This window comes from Chiloscyllium plagiosum, chromosome 10 (genome assembly GCF_004010195.1).
Source record: "Chiloscyllium plagiosum isolate BGI_BamShark_2017 chromosome 10, ASM401019v2, whole genome shotgun sequence".
NCBI lineage: Eukaryota > Metazoa > Chordata > Chondrichthyes > Orectolobiformes > Hemiscylliidae > Chiloscyllium > Chiloscyllium plagiosum.
The window spans coordinates 73,106,513-73,127,716 of record NC_057719.1 but is presented as its reverse complement, the minus strand read 5'-3'; the positions used below and the strand labels follow the sequence as shown (position 1 = coordinate 73,127,716).

The 21,204-nt window shown below is 38.2% G+C and overlaps 1 protein-coding gene across 4 annotated transcripts; it reads right to left on the bottom strand.

The window, feature by feature from the left end:
• Positions 1-469: 469 nt before the first annotated feature.
• Positions 470-20,819, bottom strand: max (myc associated factor X). 4 transcript variants are annotated; one of them, XM_043698072.1, is made up of 5 exons: positions 20,585-20,819; positions 20,279-20,305; positions 16,192-16,311; positions 5,537-5,660; positions 470-1,705 (listed from the first exon to the last, which is right to left on the bottom strand). In XM_043698072.1, the coding sequence occupies exons 1-5, from the start codon at positions 20,618-20,620 to the stop codon at positions 1,518-1,520; spliced, it is 495 nt and encodes a 164-aa protein (XP_043554007.1). In that variant the 5' UTR covers positions 20,621-20,819; the 3' UTR covers positions 470-1,517. The 4 variants fall into 4 exon arrangements, with proteins under 4 accessions (XP_043554007.1, XP_043554008.1, XP_043554009.1 ...); XM_043698073.1 differs by having other exon boundaries at positions 16,204-16,311; positions 20,585-20,814; XM_043698074.1 differs by lacking the exon at positions 20,279-20,305 and having other exon boundaries at positions 20,585-20,817.
• Between the last annotated feature and the right edge of the window lie 385 nt (positions 20,820-21,204).

Below are 21,204 nucleotides of genomic sequence, written 5' to 3'. Positions count from 1 at the left end.
TTTTGTCACAGGAGCATTTTAAAAAAAGTTTCCTAAAACAAGCTTTACTTAAACTTCAAATCAGAATGATTTGCCAAAGACACAAGATTTAAAACAAACTATGAACACAGCTACTGAGACACTGCTAGGATATCAGGAAAGATATTTCATTTCAAAAATACTTCATTGGCTGGAGTACTTCCAATCAAAGGTCAAAGAATGTGACACATAAATCTAACTTCCTATTCCTTTTCACAGAAATAAAAGAACTACATTGTTAATATTAATGCAACTATTCAGGACAAAATAACAGTTGTTCTTGAGGAGAGAGATATGCACTTCACACTTCAATTTAGCATAAACCTCAAACAGTTTCTTCCCCCTTTGGACAACTGGATAGCAATATCAAATTCATTCAGTTGCAAGTAGGTTGAATGAAGCTAATGTGTTCTTCCCTTTGACGTTAGTAAAGACCATTAACTATCACAAATAACAAGGATAAAATAGTTTTTATTTATAGTCTCATAGTAAAGGTCAGCCTCAACTTGCAAGACAATTCGTGGCAGTATGTACAACATACCTGTAATTTCCATGGAATGGAATCAAATAACAAGAGACAAATCTACATAATGCTACAAGCTAGTTTAAGCTTTGACCAATAATTGAAAAGGCAGAGACAGACAAATGTACACCCCCCCCCAACACAGCCTGAATAGTGCTTGGCAGCCAGCTGATTGTTCAGACATCAATAATTAGCTGTAATGTAAATCAATTTAATTTTGTACATTGTATTATGCAGACTGAGGCTTAAATACAATTATTTTGGTTCCTGCTAAAACATTTAAACTTAACATACCCATTTTGGATGTATTGACTTTTGACATTTCAGTACCATTAAGCATAGCTTTAGGGCACTTAAGCTGTTCCATCATTTCATAGGGTTACATAAAAGCAATACAAGGCACAGAATATTTGAGGGTTCTAAAAAAAAATCTGTAAAACACAGGAAATACGAAAAATAAAACATGCCTGAAGTATACAGTTTTGAAGTCTATATCTCTTCCATGCCAAGTGACAATGAATTTCTGTTTCATAATTGAAATGAATAAAATAAGAGCAAAAACATCTAAAAAAAAAATTAAAGATTAGTTCTACATGGCCAACAGTTTGTAATAGACACACATACAGATTCATTGTGCATCAAATAACTTGTGCCTTGCTTCCTTAGTCTTTTAATATTTTAAATCTAGACGACCCCCACGCCCAAACTGGGTGCCACAGCCAGTGAGTCAAGAACTGCTGCAAAGTTCCTGTTGCAGCAGGTGGAGTTCCTTAATAAGTTTGACAGCTGCCATGTTGTAATTTCATGAGGAAGAGCAGGAAGTCCTTCTACCGATGAACCAAGATGCTGTCCTGCTAACAGCATCAATTGTTATAATCCTTAAAGCACAAAGGGGTCTGACAGAAGACACACTGAAAAGTAAAGCTATACACAAAAATCCCTAGTAAAAGCCAGCCAGTTTATTGCCTGAAGGGGTTCAGCATGCCTCCATTCGCAGCTTCTTTCTCGTCTGGGGTTCTTCCGTTTCTGACTCTGAAGTTGAGTCAGAGCCTCCGTCAAAGGCAGAAACTGCACTGCCCTTGGGATTGGTGTATAAACTGCTGTCGGAGGATGAAAAGTTGGCCTGGAGCTGGGCAGCCGCCCGTGCCTTTTCCAGTGCACGTACTGCAAAAGAAAGGCAGTTCACTGATAAAAACCAAAGCAAAAGATTTATATACTACACACACAGTGAAATTCTTTGCTGCTGACTTCCACACTGCACGAATCTAAAATTCTTGTATTTCAGCATATCATACAGCTTTGCTACTTTACATAATTGAGATCAAACAAGTGAATTGGTGCTGGGTACCACAGGATTGTTCTGTTCACAAGAACCCAACTTATAATTACTTTTGACAATGCATCTGAAGTAAACCATTAAAATGTCTTTAAAACCACTTCCTCTTGCCCAAAAGTTTGGACATCACTCACATCTCATTCCATCTCATCACATTATGTATTGTTCAGCTCATGGATTTATTGTGTTAGTCCATATCTACTTTGGTAGCAGCTAACTTTTGAGTTCTACAATTCCAGCATAAGCTGAGAGTGGTCACACATTGTTCCACATTTGACCAAGCTTCAAGTAAATCACTGCAAAGCTCTCTTTTAGTATACTAAATTATTATATAGTACACTGAATTATTTTAAGTTGCTTGATTGTGCATGAACCATGTCCAATGTACTATTACTACCACCTTGTGGTAAATATTTGTTAAGCAGTTATGTTGTACACTGACAGCACACAAAGTAGTTGTGCCACTTATAGTACTGGAAATAGGGGGATTCAACAAACAAGATAGAACCCATTACAAAGCTTCAGAGAAAGGATTGTAAGGAGACAAAAAAAAAGTGGTTTGGGTAAAACACAAAACAAGGGACTTTGTGACATGACAAGAAAATAACTTAAAAAGGATGTCATCAACTGTATCTCAAACAAAGGAGCAGCATGCTTAGATGTCAAATTGCAGGACAGAAACAGTACATGCAGAGCATTTAATTCAAATCATTTTCTGGCATTATAATGTATTCACTTCAAAATGTTTTGCACTCAATAGAAGTACATCTTCATATGAAAACCGAGACACTGATTGATGAGAACATTTTACTTCCAGGTGAAATTCTGACATAATTGGATACATGTCAAGAGTGTGAATGGAAAAGTCCATATCATATTGTATAAAATTAATGTCTAGCAAATTACATGCACAGATTTCAGTAAATACTCCATGGACTACAGAGATTCGTGTGTAGGATAGCGGTTAAGTTTTTTCACCTCAGTTTGAAATCATTTGTCTTTGAAAGAAAATGCAAGGAGTAAATGCCAACATTGAGGCAGCCCAAGTATTTCTATACTTGCAATCCAACTAAAGATTGGACACAGCTGCTATATACAATTCAGCTTATGCTGATTTATACAGCATATTTTAAACAATTTTATCAATCAGAATCGGATCAGAAATTGAATATCTGAAAGAAGATAGAGGGTGGTGGTCAATGGGAATTGTTCATACTGGAGTTTAGTTCCTGGTGGTGTGCTGCAAGAACGTATTTTAGGTCCACTGCTGTTTGTCATTTTTATAAATGACCTCGATGAGGGCAGGACATAGATAAGCTGCAGAGCTGGGCTGAGAGGTGACAAATGGAGTTTAATGTGGAAAAACGTGAGGTGATTCACTTTGGAAGGAGCAACTGGAATGCACAGTACTGGGCTAATGGTAAGATTCTTGATAGTGTAGATGAGCAGAGAGATCTGTGTCCATGTACATATACCCCTGAAAGTTGCCACCCAGGTTGATAGGGTTTTTAAGGCATACTGTGTGTTGGCTTTTATTGGTAGAAGGATTGAGTTTCTGAGGCATGAGGTCATGTTGCAGCTGTACAAAACTCTGGTGCGGCCGCACTTGGAGTATTGTGTGCAGTTCTGGTCGCTGCATTTTAGGGAGGATGTAAAAGCTTTGGAAATGGTTCAGAGGAGATTTACCAGGATGTTACCTGGTATAGAGGGAAGATCTTACGAGGAAAGGCTGAGGGACCTGAGACTGTTGTCATTAGAGGGGTTTTGGTGACTTAATTGAGACATATAAGATGATCAGTGGGTTAAAAAGGGTTAACAGTGAGAGCCTTTTTCCTCGGATGGCGATGGCTAGCACGAGGGGACATAGCTTTAAGTTGAGGGGTGATTGATATAGGACAGATGTCAGAGGTAGTTTGTTTCCTCAGAGTAGTCAGAGCATGGAATGCACTGCCTGCTACAGTAGTAGACTCACCAACTTTAAGGGCATTTAAATGGTCACTGGATAGACATATGGACGAGAATGGAATAGTGTAGGTTAGATGGGCTTCGGATTGGCTTTACAAGGTGGCGCACAGGGCTGAAGGGCCTGTACTGTGCTGTAATGCTCTGGAAGCAACTTTCACAACTATGGGGCATCCAAAGCACTTAATAGCCAATCAAGTACTTTTCAAGTGAGAGAAACACAACAGCTAATGAGTGCACAGCAACCTCCCACAAATGTGTCGACTAATAGATAACTGTTCATTGCGATGCTGATAGAGGGATAAATATTAGCCAGTCCACTTTGCTTAAGATGAAACTCGACTTCGAAATAGTGCCACATGGAATTGAAGGTCCTTTGGGAATTTCAAGTGACAGGCATCTGGTCTGACAGTACAGCACTCCTGGAGTCCGAAACTGAAGTGTCAGCTTTGATTTTTACGTTTTAAGTTCTTAGAGAATAGAACGCTCTCTTTTAACTCATGAGGCACAATGTTCTAACTGAGCTACAGTTGGCAATGGCAGCACCAGAACACTTCACAAGTTAACAGCCAACTGTACTGAGAACTTTGATATACCTCAGAACAAGGCCTGGTTCACCAACAACAGTCTTGATATGTCATATTTCAAATCACATAGAAACTGAGTGGCATTGTCAGTTGAAACTTGAACCATCCTTATTGATATGTCCAAGAGTGGTGGGCAAAGCAGATCCGATCTTGCATTTCAATGCTTAAGAATTATGTTCCCCATCGCCCCTACCATTAGACCAAAATCAGTACTTGAACAAAGTAAAGTCACTGCATGAATTTTGCATCTAAATACTTAATAATTAAACATTGACTACTTCTACATCTCATTGACAATATTAATCAGTGAACATTTGGTCTATCAAAGAGAAAATATGAATTTAGGTAATGAGGTAACCTTTTAGATATTATAAAACAGAAAATAATTCAAAGTTTGTGAGAAGATTTGTAGCTCGGGCGCTCATTGTTGGGGTTCTGTTCACTGAGCTGGGAATTTGTGTTGCAGACGTTTCGTCCCCTGTCTAGGTAATACCCTCAGTGCTTGGGAGCCTCCTGTGATGCGCTTCTGTGATGTTTCCTCCGACATTTATAGTGGTTTGTCTCTGCTGCTTCCGGTTGTCAAGACATGAATAATCTCATTTAATAACTTGTACAGGTTTGTTTGAAAGAGCTGGTTTTAAAACCACTTATTTTCAATCACGTCTATTTATTTTCGGCCAGCCTGCCAAGACTGCAATAAATTTGAAATTTAGAAATAGTTACAGTAGATTCCCACCCCCCACCCCATTATTGGCCTTTCCAAAGATTCTCAAACTATTCTATTCAAATAGCCCACATATCCTGAATGCAGGGTCAATCATCTAAGCTTTTTAAAATGAACCTTCAAACAGCACAAAGAAAGACTAATAAAATCCTTTGAAAGGGATTGCTCTAACTACAAATTTAATACAATTATTAGTTTTTTTAAAAAAATTGATTTTAAAATTGTACTGTGCATTTTTGGAAAAGCAGTTAACGCATTGCAAAAGCACCTTCACAGTGAGCCAAAGTATAAGGGACACTTCCCTCATTAGAGATAAAGTTTGCTCAAACCTGCAACAATTTCCAGACTACAAATCAAAATACAAATGAACTTAATTAGAATCTTACCTTGCTGCTCAAGCAGAGTATTCTGTCGTTTTAGGTCATCAATGTCCTGCTGATGTGTGTGGTTTTTCCGCCGCATATACTGAATATACTCTGTGGCTTTATCTAAGATTTGGGCACGGGATGCCTAGTGAAACAATTTTCAAGAAAGACCAAGTTAGTTATTGAACTGTTCTGCAATCCATCTAATTTCAAATTCAAATCTTCATTGTATCAAAGAGCAAAACACATTGTGTAGTTAACAGAACAATTACCAACCAAATATTTATTGCTTAAAAGTACCATGCAAGAGTAGATTTTTAATCAAAATTAGCTTAAACAGATGAAATCAATGAACTGAGAGTTTATTCAGTGAATAACCAGATTGGGGTTGTTACAAACTATTCATGTTCTCTGTCAATCCACTACTTAATCTGGATTGGGGAAAGATAAGTTGTGGCAGGCCAATGTAGTTGGCCTGTGTTAAGGGAAAGGTTAAAAATCACAACACCAGGTTATAGTCCAACAGGTTTAATTGGAAGCACACTAGCTTTCGGAGCGCCACTCCTTCATCAGGTGATTGCGAAGGAGTGGCGCTCTGAAAGCTAGTGTGCTTCCAATTAAACCTGTTGGATTATAACCTGGTGTTGCGTGATTTTTAACTTTGTACACCCCAGTCTAACACCGGAATCTCCAAATCTTAAAGGGAAAGGGGTTTGGTTCCCTGGTGCAGGCCTGATAGCTAGTGACATAAGGCTCACATGACAACAACAAAATAAGGTACTGCAAAAGTAGCTGGCACATAGATTTTTATCTCAAAAGATCGGAGGTCAAAAGAGAGAAAAACCTATCTGAAGTATTTTAATTGAGACACTGTGCTACCATTTAGTATGTGTAATTATCTGATGTTATAGATACATGCTAGAATAACATTATCTTAAAATACAAGTTAGTGTTTTCTTATTTGATTATAAAACAGCTGTGAAAGTATTTTCATGCAGGAATCTCAATGATGCATATGACAGTAGATGTGAATATCTTGTTATTATAAAACATCCATATCTTGACTGAATAACAGTAGTGTTGAAATAAATTGTCTGGGTTACTGAGACTGGCTGCAATATACAGTACAACCTCGATAAACCGAACATCAATGATCTGAATTTTGGATTATCCGAACAAGATCTTAATGCCCCATAAAAATGGCATTACGGTAATTCAGCATTCAGTTATCAGTTGAACAGCATTATGGCGTGCATTGCCGGATAACTGAGCATGTTCGATAACACGACACTCAAATGACTTGTTTACGATCAGATATCAGTAAAATGGCATTATGGCATGTATTGCCAGATAACCGACACTCAAATTACCGCTTGTTTATGATCAGATCAGTTATCCGAACAAAATACTCCCCACCCAGCTCGTTCGAATAATCGAGGTTGTACTGTATTGCCTTCCTTCAGTGTTGTTCTTATGGTTCTGAGAAACATTAGATTTAATAAATGGAATTTTAAACATCATAGTAGTCAGTTAATCAGGATCAAATTTGACTAAATAGAACATGAAGACATTTCCACAATCATTACTATTTCACCTTTAGTCATTTCTACAAGCACTTAATTTATTTTTAAAAACCATTATATACTAACTTTTTATAATGAAGACTAATATTTCACAAGTAAAACCTTTGTACTTCTATGAAATAGGTGGATTTCAGTTAAGATTCATATCTTATCATTACGGAAAAACAAAAATGATAGAACCAAGCAATTATTACAATTTAAAAATTGTCAAAGCAGGTTGTCAAGATAGTCTTTAAGCAAAAGTAGGAGAAAGTGAGGACGGCAGATGCAGGAGATCAGAGTTGAAGAGTGTGGTGCTGGAAAAGCAAAGCCGGTCAGGCAGCATCCGAGGAGGAGTTTTGGGCATAAGCTCATCAGGAATGAGGCTTGTGGGCCAAGGGGACTGAGATAAATGGGAGGGAGTGGGGCTGGGGAAAGGTAGCTGGGAATGCAAAAGATCAATATAGAAAGGGGTGGAAGTGGTGGGTTGGAAAGAAGGGTGGAGCAGAAAGGTGGGAAGGAAGACGGACAGGTAGAACCGCTCAAAAGGGCGATGCCGAGTTGGAGGTTGGGACTGGGATAAGGTGGGAGGAGGACAAATGAGGAAACTGGTGAAATCCACATTGATCCCATGTGGTTGAAGTGCTCCCTCCTTTCACCTTATCCCAGTAACAACCTCCCAACTTGGCACCACCCTCGAATGGTCCTACCTGTCCATCTTCCTTTCCACTTACCTGCTCCACCTTCCTCTCACTTTCATTCCCATTTTCATCTACCTATCCCCCAGCCCCACCCCCTGCCATTTATCTCTCAGCCCCCTTGGCCCACAAGCCTCGTTCCTTATGCCCGAAACGTGGATTCTCCCACTCCTCTGATGCTGCCTAACCGGCTGTGCTTTCCCAGCATCACACTCTTCACCTTTAATCAAAGAATTACACCTGTCATTAACCAACAGTGGCTTCTGCTACCAAAGTTGGTTTATGAAAAAGTCATGTTTATGATAAAGCAATCATGCAGCACTTCCCGAAGCTCAATTTTTCATGAATCCTCAAAGTACAACCAGTCTGAAAAATACATTTCCACAGTGATACCTGGCCTTTACAAACTGGTTTGGTCAGACAAACCAGGACAAGACTTATACAGTTAATGGTAGGACTCTGGGGAGTATTACTGAACAGAGACCCAATGGTGCAGGTGCATAGTTCCTTGAAAGTGGAGCCGCAGGTAGACAGGGTGATGGAGGCAACATTTGGCACGCTTGCCTTCATTAGTCAGAACAGTAAGTATAGGAGTTGAAACATCATGTTGTGGCTGTACAGGACATTGGTGAGGCCACTTTTAGAATACCGCATACAATTTTGCTCTCCCTTCAAAGAAAGTTGTTGTTAAACTTGAGAGTGTAGAAAAGATTGACAACTATGTTGCCAGGACTGGAGGGTTTGAACTATATAGAGAAGCTGGAGCATTTTTTCCCTGCAGCATCAGTGGCTGTAGGGTTTATAGACATTTAGAAAATGATTGGCATTGATAGGGTGAATAGCTAATGTCTTTTTCCTAGGGTGAGGGAGTCCAAAACTAGAGGCCACAGGTTTAAGGTGAGAGGGGAAAGATTTGAAAAGGACCAGAGGGGTAACATTTTCATGCAGAGGATGATGAGTGTGTGGAACGAGCTGCCAGAAGTGGTGTAGGCGAGTACAATTATAACATTTAAAAGGCATCTGGATGGGTACATGAATAAGAAGGGTTGAGATGGATATGTGCCAAATACTAGTAAATGGGACGAGGTCAGATCGGAACGTTTGATCAACATGTCCAAGTTGTACTGAACAGTCTGTTTCCATGTTGTATGACTCTAAGAAACACCTCACTTTTAATTCTGACAGAAGTTTCATTACTGCTTTTGTAGCCGTATAACATAAAAAGGATATTACCTTCGGGAAAGTTTAGGGCAATCACCCCTCACCCCCGCCCCAACTCCCATTTGATTCTAGGTTCGAAGTTTCACACTCCTGGTTGCATAACTGGAGAGGAAAACTGAATCATTAGAAAGTTGTCTGCCAAAAATATCTTATGGTGTGTTTTGGATCAGCTTTAGGTATTCCATCTGGGATAATAAGGCAGGTAATTACTCAAACCAGTCTGAAAAATACATTTCCACAGTGATACCTAGCCTTTACAAACTGGTTTAGTCAGGCAAACCAGGACAAGACTTATACAGTTAATGGTAGGACTCTGGGGAGTATTACTGAACAGAGACCCAATGGTGCAGGTGCATAGTTCCTTGAAAGTGGAGCCGCAGGTAGACAGGGCGATGGAGGCAACATTTGGCACGCTTGCCTTCATTACACACACTAATTGTGAAAAATGTCCTCACAAAACAATTAATATTTTTAACTTGGTTAAGAGGTGAGAGAATTTGCTCAACAGAATTCTCAATAGAACACAAGATGTTCTTTCTGATCATAGCACATTACAACATTCAAGAAATGCAAAGGAATTATCCAGCTATCTGAATCGATATTTTGACTTGCATGCGCTAATGTACACTTTGTCAAATTTTGATGGATAAGAATCATAGAATCATACAATGCACACAGTGCAGAAAGAGGCCATTCAGCCCATCAAAACTGCACCGACCGCCCTGACAGTGTTGTACTCAGACTTAAGCCCCGTAGCCACAAATTTACGAAGCTAATGAACCTATGGACATCAATGGAGACTACAGTACAATTTAGCATGGCCAAAAAAATCTATCTAATCTGCACACCTTTGGATGAGGAGGAAACTGGAAAACCTGGAGGAAACCCACGCAGTTACTGGGAGAATATGCAAACTCCACACAGTCACACATGTCTAGAAGCAAACCTGGGTCCCTGGCGCTATGACGAAGTAGTGCTCATCAATGAACCACCTTGTCACACACGCATGATTAATGACTTTTTAGAAACAAAGTAAATTATAGCAATTTAACCAAATCTCAATTCTTTCCTTGTGAAATGGGATTAATATGATAAATCATGGACCGTGTCCTTTTTCTGGGAATGTTTTTGGTATTCCCTTTCTTCTAAGTTACTTCATGAAACCGACCATTAATATTTTTGCTCTCAGTTCCAGGTCATACACCTACGCCTTGCTGTCTCTTTAATCTGTTATACAGGAACAGGAAACACCCTTTTAAGTCTATTCCACCATACAACTGGATGTTCTATAACTGAAAAATCTATCCATCTGCCTTGTGTTAGAACCTCAAAATCCCTTAACAGCAGAGTGGTTCTTCACAATTTCTTGGCTAATATTTGTTCCTTGATCTTAACTGATAAGCTAACACCGTAAAAACTAGTTCTAAACAGGAGTCATATTGGAACTGAAATGTTGTGCCTTTTTCTCCATAGATGCTGCCAAGACTGAATTTCTCTAGCACAATCTGTGCTTATTTTACATTTCCAGCATTTTGCTTCTATTATTGTAAAGTCCAAGTTTAATTTCTGAACTTGAACTAAGTACTTGTATAATACAAAGTTTCAAACATATTTTGTAACCCCTTCACACTGAAATAGGAACAAAAGAATATTGGAAAAGATGCCATTCATTCAGACAATCAAGGTGTTCTGACATTCAAATAGAACACTGTTGATCTGTTTTTTAATGCTTTGCTTCCATTTTCCCCAATATAGGAACAAAAATTAAACTTTAATTTTAAAAATTAAGTTAAATTTTGAACATATTAATTGACCAGAATCAATTGTTGAATTAAGACCCAATATATAGCAGTGCTCCAGGTTTATATAAAGATTTGTAGCTCGGGTGTGGTTTGCCATGGGAATATTTGCCGAGCTGAGAAGTTGATTTGCAGACATTCCTTCCCCTGTCTCAGTGACATCTTCAGGGCTTTGAAGCTTCCTGTGAAATCCTGCGGTACTGTCTTCTGGAATTTATTTGGTGCTGCTTCCAATTGATTGTTATAATGGCCGGTATATTGGGTCTCAGTGTGTATGTTTTGTTGATGGAGTCAGTGGATGAATGCCATGCCTTTAGAAATTCTCTGACTGTCCTTGGTTTAGCTTGTCCTGCGATTGTTGTATTATCCCAGCCAAATTTATGGTCCTCTTCATCAGCATGTATGGCTACTACGGACAGCTGATTGCGGCGTTTAGTGACTAGTTGGTGTTTGTGGATGTGGATTGCTAGTTGCCTTTTTTCCTAAATAGTGTTTTGTGCAGTCTTTGCATGGAATCTTTTACGTTTGTCTTGCACATGATGGGTATAGGGTCTTTTGTTCTGGTGAGTTGTTGCTTGAGCGTGGTTGTCGGTTTATGGTCTGCCAGGAATCAGAGTTGTCGGAGATGTCTGGCTGTCAGTTCTGAGACTGTTTTTTTTAAGTAAGGCAGAGAGATTAGTGTGGTGGGTTGTGGCACGTCCTCGTCGCGTTGTCTGTCTTTTTGGCATCTGCAGATGAAGTTGTGGGGATATATGTTCTTGGTGAAGACTCTAATGGTGTTCTTCTTCGCTTTGCAAGTAGGGAATGCTGTACAGAAGTGATGGGTGCAACAGAATTTGGTTGCAGTCAGCGTAGCAGTAACCTAAATTTTAGGTGAGACCAGGATAGCCTTGGAATAAATCAGAGCCATAGGTAGCAGAGGCACAGATGAGAGATTTTAACAGTAACTGTACAATACTAAAGAGGTGGAAACAGGCAGTCTTAACAAAAGCATGAATATTTGATCAGTAGCTAAGCTCAGGGTCAAACATGATGACAAGGTCGTGAATATTCTGATTCAGCTTCATGCATTTTTCCAGAATGAGGGATAAGGAACAGTTTATGGAGAGGACGGAGAATAATAGCTTTGCCATTCTCAATGTTTAGTTGGGAAGAAATTTCAACTCAGCCAATACTTAGTGGAAGTGTTTTACCACCACCCTTTGAAGAAGAGGTTACTGCTGGCATCTTCCTGAACTGCCTGACACAATCGAATGGACTGTTCTGCACTTCCAAGAGGAAACCGTTCCTCTCATCCTACTTTACAAATCTTCTGATCATCTTAAAATAATCTCAAATTAAATTATCCCTTCATCATCTACATTTAAGGGAATACAGGCCTAATCAATGCATTAAACTCCAGCTGGGATGGTTTTGCCCACTCACTCAATCCATCAACATTCTGCTTCCATCTACATCAACTTGCATTTACAAAGCACCTTCAAATGTAACAAAGTGTGTTAAACAACTTACAAATTTACAATTGTACGTATATTTACTGACCACTGATTTTCAATGTTTTCAGCCAACTTTCATACATCAATCATAGAAGTGTCACAGAATCACAGAAGGAAGCCAGTTAGCCCATCAGGCTATACAGGCTCTTCAAATGAGCATCATGACTTAGAGCAAATTTCCTTCCTTTTCCCCAAATCCTTGCATATTATTTCTATTTAAATAATAATCAAATGCCCTCTTGAATGCCTCAATTGAATCTACCACATTCCATGCAGTGCATTCCAGAAAGGATTTTTCATACACTTCTTTCTTTGGCACACAATTTTAAATCTGTGTCCTCTCATTTGCGATTTTTTTAAAGACAGCCAAGAACAGCTTCTCCCTATCTACTCTATCCAATGATCTTGAAAATGTCTACCAGATCTCATCATAGTTTTTACCTCTCCAAGGACAGTCCTAACCTCAATCTACCCTCATAACTAAAGTTTGGCACCCCTGGAACAATTCTTGTACATCTCTTCTGCACACTCCTGCATATATTCAATTCCTCCTACAGTATGGCAACCAGAATTGGACAAATTCCAGGTGAGGTTTTACTAAGTGTATTATGTAAGTTCTGCATAATCTCCTTACTTTAGTACTCTTCTTCTGATAACAGAACATTGGCTATGATTTATTTATTTGTCCAAATCAATTTCAAGCATTTTGAACTTATACAATAGCAGAGAGGGAAGGCAGGCAAAGTGACAACTTTCTATAAAAATAAAATTCTGCATAAGCTGGAAATTGGAATTAAAAAATGCTAAAATTACTCCGCAGGGGAAGCATGTCAGATAGAAACAGACTTGACAAACATGATCTTTCATGAATTCAAGAAGCACTGCACTTTTCAACTTGACACTCGAATCTTCTGGACTCAAGACCAAGTGCAATGACTTTAGATCATAACCTCTCCTTCCAGAAGGTTTATTTTTGCTGATGTATTTTTCATTCTTTATTCCTCCCCTTTGCACCTGGATGCTTGCTATGCAACATCTACACATTATACAGCTTTTGATTTGTCACCTGTCCTGTTACTATACCTTTCAGCTTTTGTTGCATGAACCATCACTTGGTCTTTTCTGCCTTCTACCATTTTAGACCTTCCCTTCTGTCCTTCTCTTCAGTTGATGAAACTCAATTTGAGCGTGCCTCCAAAAAACAAAATCACCTTAGTGCTGTTCAAAATACACAGGGCCTAATAAATCCCAATAAAACACCTTGATTCATATAACTGCATTAAGGTACGATACAAATGTAGGTCAATTGGGTGATAATTCTGTGAAGGGATAACTGAATCTACGGTATTAATTAAATTCTATAAGCTGGCCTCAGTACTTAAATTTTATCCCTTAATATCTACAACTATTTCAAAAGACAGAGTGAAAGCTGCTTGAAACATTTTAGATACAACTTCAAATATCAAAATCCTTTCCAGTAAGGACCAAATGGTATAAAATGAGATGGATGGAATTATGATTTGGAGCACTAAGATCACACAATAACACAAGCTGTTTAAAAGATATCTCTAAACATTCACAGAATCCATTTTGAGTATTATATCTTACTAATGCCACTAGCTATTCAAAGTCTCTTACCTTGACTTTTCCTATTGATCCACAAAGTGGAGTTTCACTTGATAAACTGAGCCAGATTTCCTGATCATGTCACCATCAAATCTACAAGAAAATCTTGTTTTCTGAATACACCTCCTGACTGGAGTATTTTGGCTTCAATGTACATGAGAAACTGCACTCAGCTAGGTTTCTAGCTCTTCACAACTTAAGCCCCATTCATCCATACTTCCATCCCTATTAATTCTACTCCTTGAAATCAGGACTTCTAATACAATAAGCACTGATATCATTAGAACCCGTTTTAGTGCAGAATACTAAATTAGTTCAAATTGTTAAACAATTTTTTATATTTCAATAATCTGACAGATTATCAAAAAAAGCTAACATTTTTAAAAAGGCACTTTAAAATACTATGCAAGGTACCAAATCTTCTCTGACATGCCAAAATTACAATGGTTCTCCCAAATTAATTACAACATTGTAATGACATTGAAATTATGTATCCACAAGAGAGAGACTCATGATATGGAGCTCAGGAGTTACTCATAATTAGACATAATCTGCACTTGAATAATCACAATGCTGTTTCATATTCCAGCTAGCCATAAACAATGGTTGATCTGCCAGCACTGTTATAAACTTTTTACAACAGTCTCATTTAACATATTATTTTTATGCCAAATGAAAATGTGCAAGTATTCAGTTATCTATAAGAATTGAAGGTCCTTAACTCATTACTAATGAAATCAACTTTGATATTAATTCAGGTGGGACTGTTGCACAATGTGGGCGATGACAGAATAGATCATTGGGAAGCACTCTTATTCTGCCCTAACCAGTAAGGCCATACACCCAATGGATCTAGCCATTTTCACCCAAAGCATGTTTCCCAAACCTCACAAGTTTTGGCCAACAACAGAAACCTTGTAAAAATAATCCACAGCTTTCTTAAAAAGATAACCACTGACCCAATAAGAGTAGCTTGATCACAAATACATCATCTATGTAGGTTAAAATCTAACATTGATGCGTTCAAGCGCTGATCCAGATTTTTAGCTCTTTAAACCACATACGAACCATCCCTATATTTTGGTGGCTAAAATTACTCCCCATTTTGATCCAAAAAACTCACTATCCATTAACAGTAGTTTCCTTCTTCACTCAGTTTTGAAACATTAACAAATGCAATGTATTCTATGCCATGCATGCAAGGTTTGTACATTTGTTGTTTGCACACAAAGCTAAACACAAATTTCTGAACTGAAATACTGGGAATATTGCTTAAGCACCATTTGTTACCCACATATTGCACCTGTGCCTAAATAACCTGAAAATACACCTCTGATGAATTCCTGTGTAGGAAAGCAATTGCATGACCTGTAACAAATAAATTCACTTCCGACTGTAAGAAAATTAAACTGAATTAATACAATAATATACTTAACATATTTATCCCAATCCACTTTAATACTTGAATAGAGTTTGAGATTCAGCTTGTTCATATGATGTAATTTTTAAAAATTCAGGATAAGAAATGACATTAGACTCATGCGTTCCTCCACCCAGCCCAATGTTGTTTCCTTCAACACTGAAATTTTTATTACGTTTAATCTTGACAAAGCAACTTCAACTGGGATGAAATTTAAATTAAGTTCACAAGAAGTTCCAAGCAAATGCCTTGCTAAAGTTTAGCAGAAGGAATCTTCCGCATGGAAAGTTTCAATCTTCAGCAAAACCCATGGACATGTGCGTAGGTTACAGCTGAGGTGGATAATTGTTGTATATATGGGGAAATTTGCAACAGGTCACCCAGAACAGACTATGGAACACATGTGAACTCAAAGCCTGATTAACAAATGCACAGGAGGTATGTGATAGACTTTGCTACCCCTCACACAGCTATGTCTTAACAACCTGAAAGTAAGATTATTGTTCTGCATTTATTTCAATCATAAGACAGATATCAGTGTCAAAAGATTTTACAAAAGTAATATTTATTTTAAGCACTTAAGTGACAGATGTAAGCGTGGGAACATTATGTTGTATTTGAAATATATTGAAACAATTCTTAATAAGATAATTAAAGAATTGGAGCACAATTAGAAAGTGAACAGCATAGGAAATCAAATGGATAATTTTCCCTCAAATCTATTACACATCATTTCAAAATAAATATTTCAAACATTCCCCAAGTGCATTTCCCCACATTCCTCAAACAAAGGTTTTATTAAATGCCAAAACACAAACATTCCATTTAAAAAAAAAAGACCTTTGGAACTTAACTCTATTACCAACCTTTTCACCCTGGAGTGATGGTACGGAGTCACGTAAACTATGAAAGCTGTCTTTGATGTGATCCCTGCGCTTGCGCTCCAACGCATTGTGGTGTGCTCTTTTATCTGCCTGAAAAAATAATATGACACCATCAGTTAGCTTGAAATACTTTTCATAAAAGGGTAAACACATGTTCATGAGTCATATCTTAATGATATTTAATAGTGCTGAAATTGCAAGTTACTATGGACAATCCAGTTAAAGAATATCATTTTTGAATCATACGTTAATAGTACACAAACACCAAAGTCTTCAAATTCTCTCTACCCAGCCAGCATCTGGTGCTAGCCTACCCTCCTGCAGCTGCATCAGCTAGAGTCCCAAATTCGAAATAGCTAAAATTAACGAATTATTTTAATATAGCCAATGAATCATTTAATCTGTTTTCAGCATTTACAAGGCACACAGGTTTTAAACGTTAACTAGTTTAGATTTGAAATGCAACATCTGCCAGGGATTCCCATCCTTGTTGCCTTCAAGGTGAAAATAAAGGATCTTGTGGAGGGCTCTTGTGGCAGTGAAAACATCCCTACTTCTAAAGCAAGAGGCCTAGGTTCAACTCTCACATGCTCCAGATGTGTGTAATAACAACCCTGAACTAACTGGTAATAAGAAAATACACTTAAATACAACAGCCAATATCACACCCAACTTAAGGATGCTTTCTTTTAAGGGAATAAAAATTTAGTTGATTTCAAATGATATTAAATTTAAAAGTTAAAGTTCCTTAGTAAATGAACTTAGGATTTCAGGTTTGAATTTTTCATTTAAGAAAAATGACGGAGGGAATAAAAAAGAGAAAAAAGTGTGTCGCCTGACTGTTCACTGGAGTTCCAACAATTTACATTCTTAACATTTTCTGTCTTGTTAACTGTAGATTTTATGAACAGCAGTGAACTCAAAATGTCATTGAACGTTGCATGTTTAAAATCTAACCGCCCCTTAAAACTTGAAATCAATATTTAAATATTAACATGAGACAGTAGCTTTGCTAAGTGTAATTCTTGGGATCAGATCTCTTATGAACCAGGAGCAGATATTATAACAGCAGTAAACATTTTAAAGAACCCTTTCGCCTCTCTATTTCAAAATAAATATTTTAAAACATTTATGTTGCAGAGAAAAAGCAAATTAAAAGAACAAATTACGCAAACATATTGTGCAACCATAAGATTCACACACCAATGGCAATCAAATCAGTTGTTTCTTGAACAGAACACCCAACATTTAATAGATATTTATCAATTCTAACAAAGACAATGACAAACAATAATGACAAATTAAAGTTACACTAATGTTAACTAAAAACCCTGTTCACAAGATGAAGCACGACACAGAAAAGGGTACAAACTTTTAAAACATGCACTCAGTCAAAAGCAGTGGAAATATCCTGTAAGTCAATAAAAACATACTTTCCTGGGGCAACATCATTTACAATTTACTTCTTGGCGATTCTAACTTTCAGTTTGGTTTGTAGTGGTATGGCAAGTAACTAATAAGAAAGAACTTTAAATGCAGGAATTGTGCTTAATCCACAAAGCATTACACACCATATAGGAAAAATGATTGCAGATAACCAAAACTGACTCTGACTTCATATTCTTTCTTTCAAACTCCTGAATGTGCCTCACCAAATTGGATAATTAGTATAAAGGACATAAGTCACATTCCACAAAAAATTTTTGAGGCAGCTTTGCGCATCTGCGAATAGTAATGTCAGCTTTAACATTATCAGGTGAGATACTGGAATACTGAATAACACCTCAAAAATACTGCATAAACATTTAAGCTAATTTTTTATGAAAAGATTCTCATGGTTTAATTTCTTATCAAACTATCATATTACACAGGAAGTTAAAGCTGTGAGCAAGCAGATAACCATATATTAGCCTGACCACTTAGGAGTAGTGTAATTGTCAAAGTATTGGTAAACCAAATAATCTTTTTTGGCAACATTCAATGCAGGTTCTTGCTGGAAAACAGATAATGATCTGACTTGCAAACAAAACTGTGTTTTAACCGAAACTCCCATGAACTGGGAAAACTTGTTAATTGCATTTTTCTGATAGATTTTATTTAAAGTGGGCTGATGCCTGACCTGCTGTGCTTTGCCAGCACCACACACTCAACTCGGTATTTAATGAACAGTTAGGAATTTACCCAATAAATACACCTAGGATTTGCATGAAAAAAATGCAATGTTACTCAATTTCAAATGCAAAAAAATGTGATAGCAGCAGCTTTAACTGCAATTAATTTACAGTCCACTGCAAGCATGAAACCTGACTGGTGCAACAACAACTCAAATACATAAGATTTGGTGCCCCTGCAATGCTTCCCTCCAAAGCCTGCACAGGTGGAAAACCTATAAGCATGATTAACAATGATTTTCTGAATACACAATCCCTAATAAACATTCTATTCTCAGTATTATTCATAACATCTATAAATCTCATTCTTATTTATTTTCCACAGGTCAAGAACCATTTGCCTATTTTTCCTTTATTGAATGTTAGTTACAATTAAGACAAAAACTTAATTGTGGTCAATGCAATAAGTCTCACCTCAACACTAAATGTTGGAGGTCAGTCAAATAGGTCACAGATCCCTCCACAACTTTCAAGGCCATTGTTGCTCTGTGCTTACTTCGCAGGAGACATAAATAAAAGATCTAAGTGTCACCATTCTTGGTGCCTAGTAATGGACAATAAACAAACAAATGTATGGGCTTCAGGATCTGAATGTCAGCCAAATGTTAGGACTTCAGTCCACCAAAGAGTGGAGTATTTGGCATCTTGACTGTTCATCATTAGGCAGTACAGCTGACTTATGTGAATGTGGTATAGACTATTATACACATCACAAAAAAGTATAATTTTTCACGTGACCTTGAACTTATTCTGTCAATTTATTTTTAATATTTAATACTACACATAAACTTGGATCATGTTTATAGAGCTAAATGCTCAGCTAGCTTTAAATGCATCATTCTACCTGATCAAAGATTACACACACACACACACTTCCTGGAGTCCATTTTGTGTTATGCATATCACCAAAAAACTCGTACAAATATCTTAACTATATACATTTCGTTTTTGATACGTGGAGAGAGGGGGAAAAAAAGTTTATCGAAAACGACGAATAAGAATTGCTTTCAGCAGCCGGTCGTCCCCGAAGCCGCTGTATCAAACACGTTTACACATCTACAAAAGAGGAAGGGAGGGAGAGAAAAAGCGTCACGACGAATTTGTTAACTGCTCCCATTAGTGCAGGTTTCCGATGGGTCGATCACACTTTCACGCGAAAAGTGAAGAGTGGGTGAATCGAGGTCAAGGAGAGGGATTTAATAAAAAGACATACTGGAATAAAAATGAGATGCCAGCGATTTCGAGCGAATCTGTTTGTTTGGCTTCAGTACAAGAGTGGAATGGATGTAAATAGGACGCGCTGAGGCTTGTGGGCAAAATGAATTGTTTTTAAAAACAGTACATTGGGGGGGAAAGGGGGTGGAATGAAAATCTCCAGAAGTGTAACGAAGATAGAAGATCGACAGGCAACAGATGGAGGAAAAGTATTTCTAAGACAGCGAGGGTTAAAGTGCCATATTGTGAGCTTTTTTGCATGAAAGGCTGTTGGGGCCTTTGTAATGTCTTCAATCTTAGACGCTATCATTCAAGCTCTAAAGGCCTTGAGTGGCCATTTGACCAGACTCAGGCAATGGGCGGAGGAATTGATTTTTTTTTAAAACAAAAAAGGATACAAGTTAGGTTTCTTGAAAGAAAGAAAAGGATTACAATAAAATTCTAATAAAAGAGGGAGGTCACAGGGACAGCAGCTTGAAGCCACATCCCAATAATTATTTTAGAAATAATACAGGCTTTTAAGAGTATTTTGATTTTTTTTTTAAAACACTAAGTTAATTAAGCTTAAGGGGTGGTGAAATAGGTTTAAGTATAGAAATAAATGTGTTTTTATATATATAAAAAAAATCAAGGCGACGAGACGGGGTCTATGTTAATCCTCCGTTACGTACCGCTGTCTGAAACCTCGGCTGTTCTTCCTGAAAAACAGACAAGTGCACAAAATGATCACACAGCCGGAGAGTTGGCACTTCACAAAAAAAAATCGACAGAAAGAGAGAGAGAAAGAGAGAATGGGGGGAAATCCGTAACTACAGAGAAATGGGGGGAATTTTTTTTTCACAATCAGGTGGAAACAGCTCCCAATACGTTAAGAACGTTTTATTATTATTTTCGAAACACAAACGAAACTGAAAAAAAATCAAGCAAAATTTCAAAACAAAAATAGCAATAATAAAAAGGGACCAGGCGAGACTTACGTCGCTTTCGACCTCGATGTCATCGTTATCGCTCATGCTTTTTTTAAATTGAATACGCCGAAAAAAAATTAACCAACGCTTCGATCGCAAAACGGAAACTGGACTTTCACAGAAATAATAATCAATGTCGGAGAGGCACACAAAACGAAAACAAAACACACAAGTGTGAAGGGAGAAACCAACAGGAAAATCACTCGTGACTCCGGGAGCAGCTCCGCCCGACAGGCCACGGCTCCCCCCCCTCCCCGGACATCCACCTCGCTCCCACTGCGCATGTGCGGCTGTGCGAGCGCCGCTGGGAGTTGTAGTCCCTTCCACCATCGTCGCCCACATCCTCGCACGACGCCTGGACTACTATCCCCATCATTCCCCCGCCCCACCGCCGGCTGCGTTCCACCCGGTCAACGAGATGGAAGAGATGGCCGGAAGTCCATCGAGGCGGCGGATGTCGCGTGTCACCCCCGCGCCTTGGATGCTGGGGGCCGACGGGAATTGTAGTCCCTTCACCGCCACGGTCTGTACTTCCCGAGAGACATCGCGCAGAAAGGAGGGTAACATGGCGGTTGGAGGAGGAGATGGAGAGAGAAGGAGGTCTGACCTGACAATGGGTATAACAACTC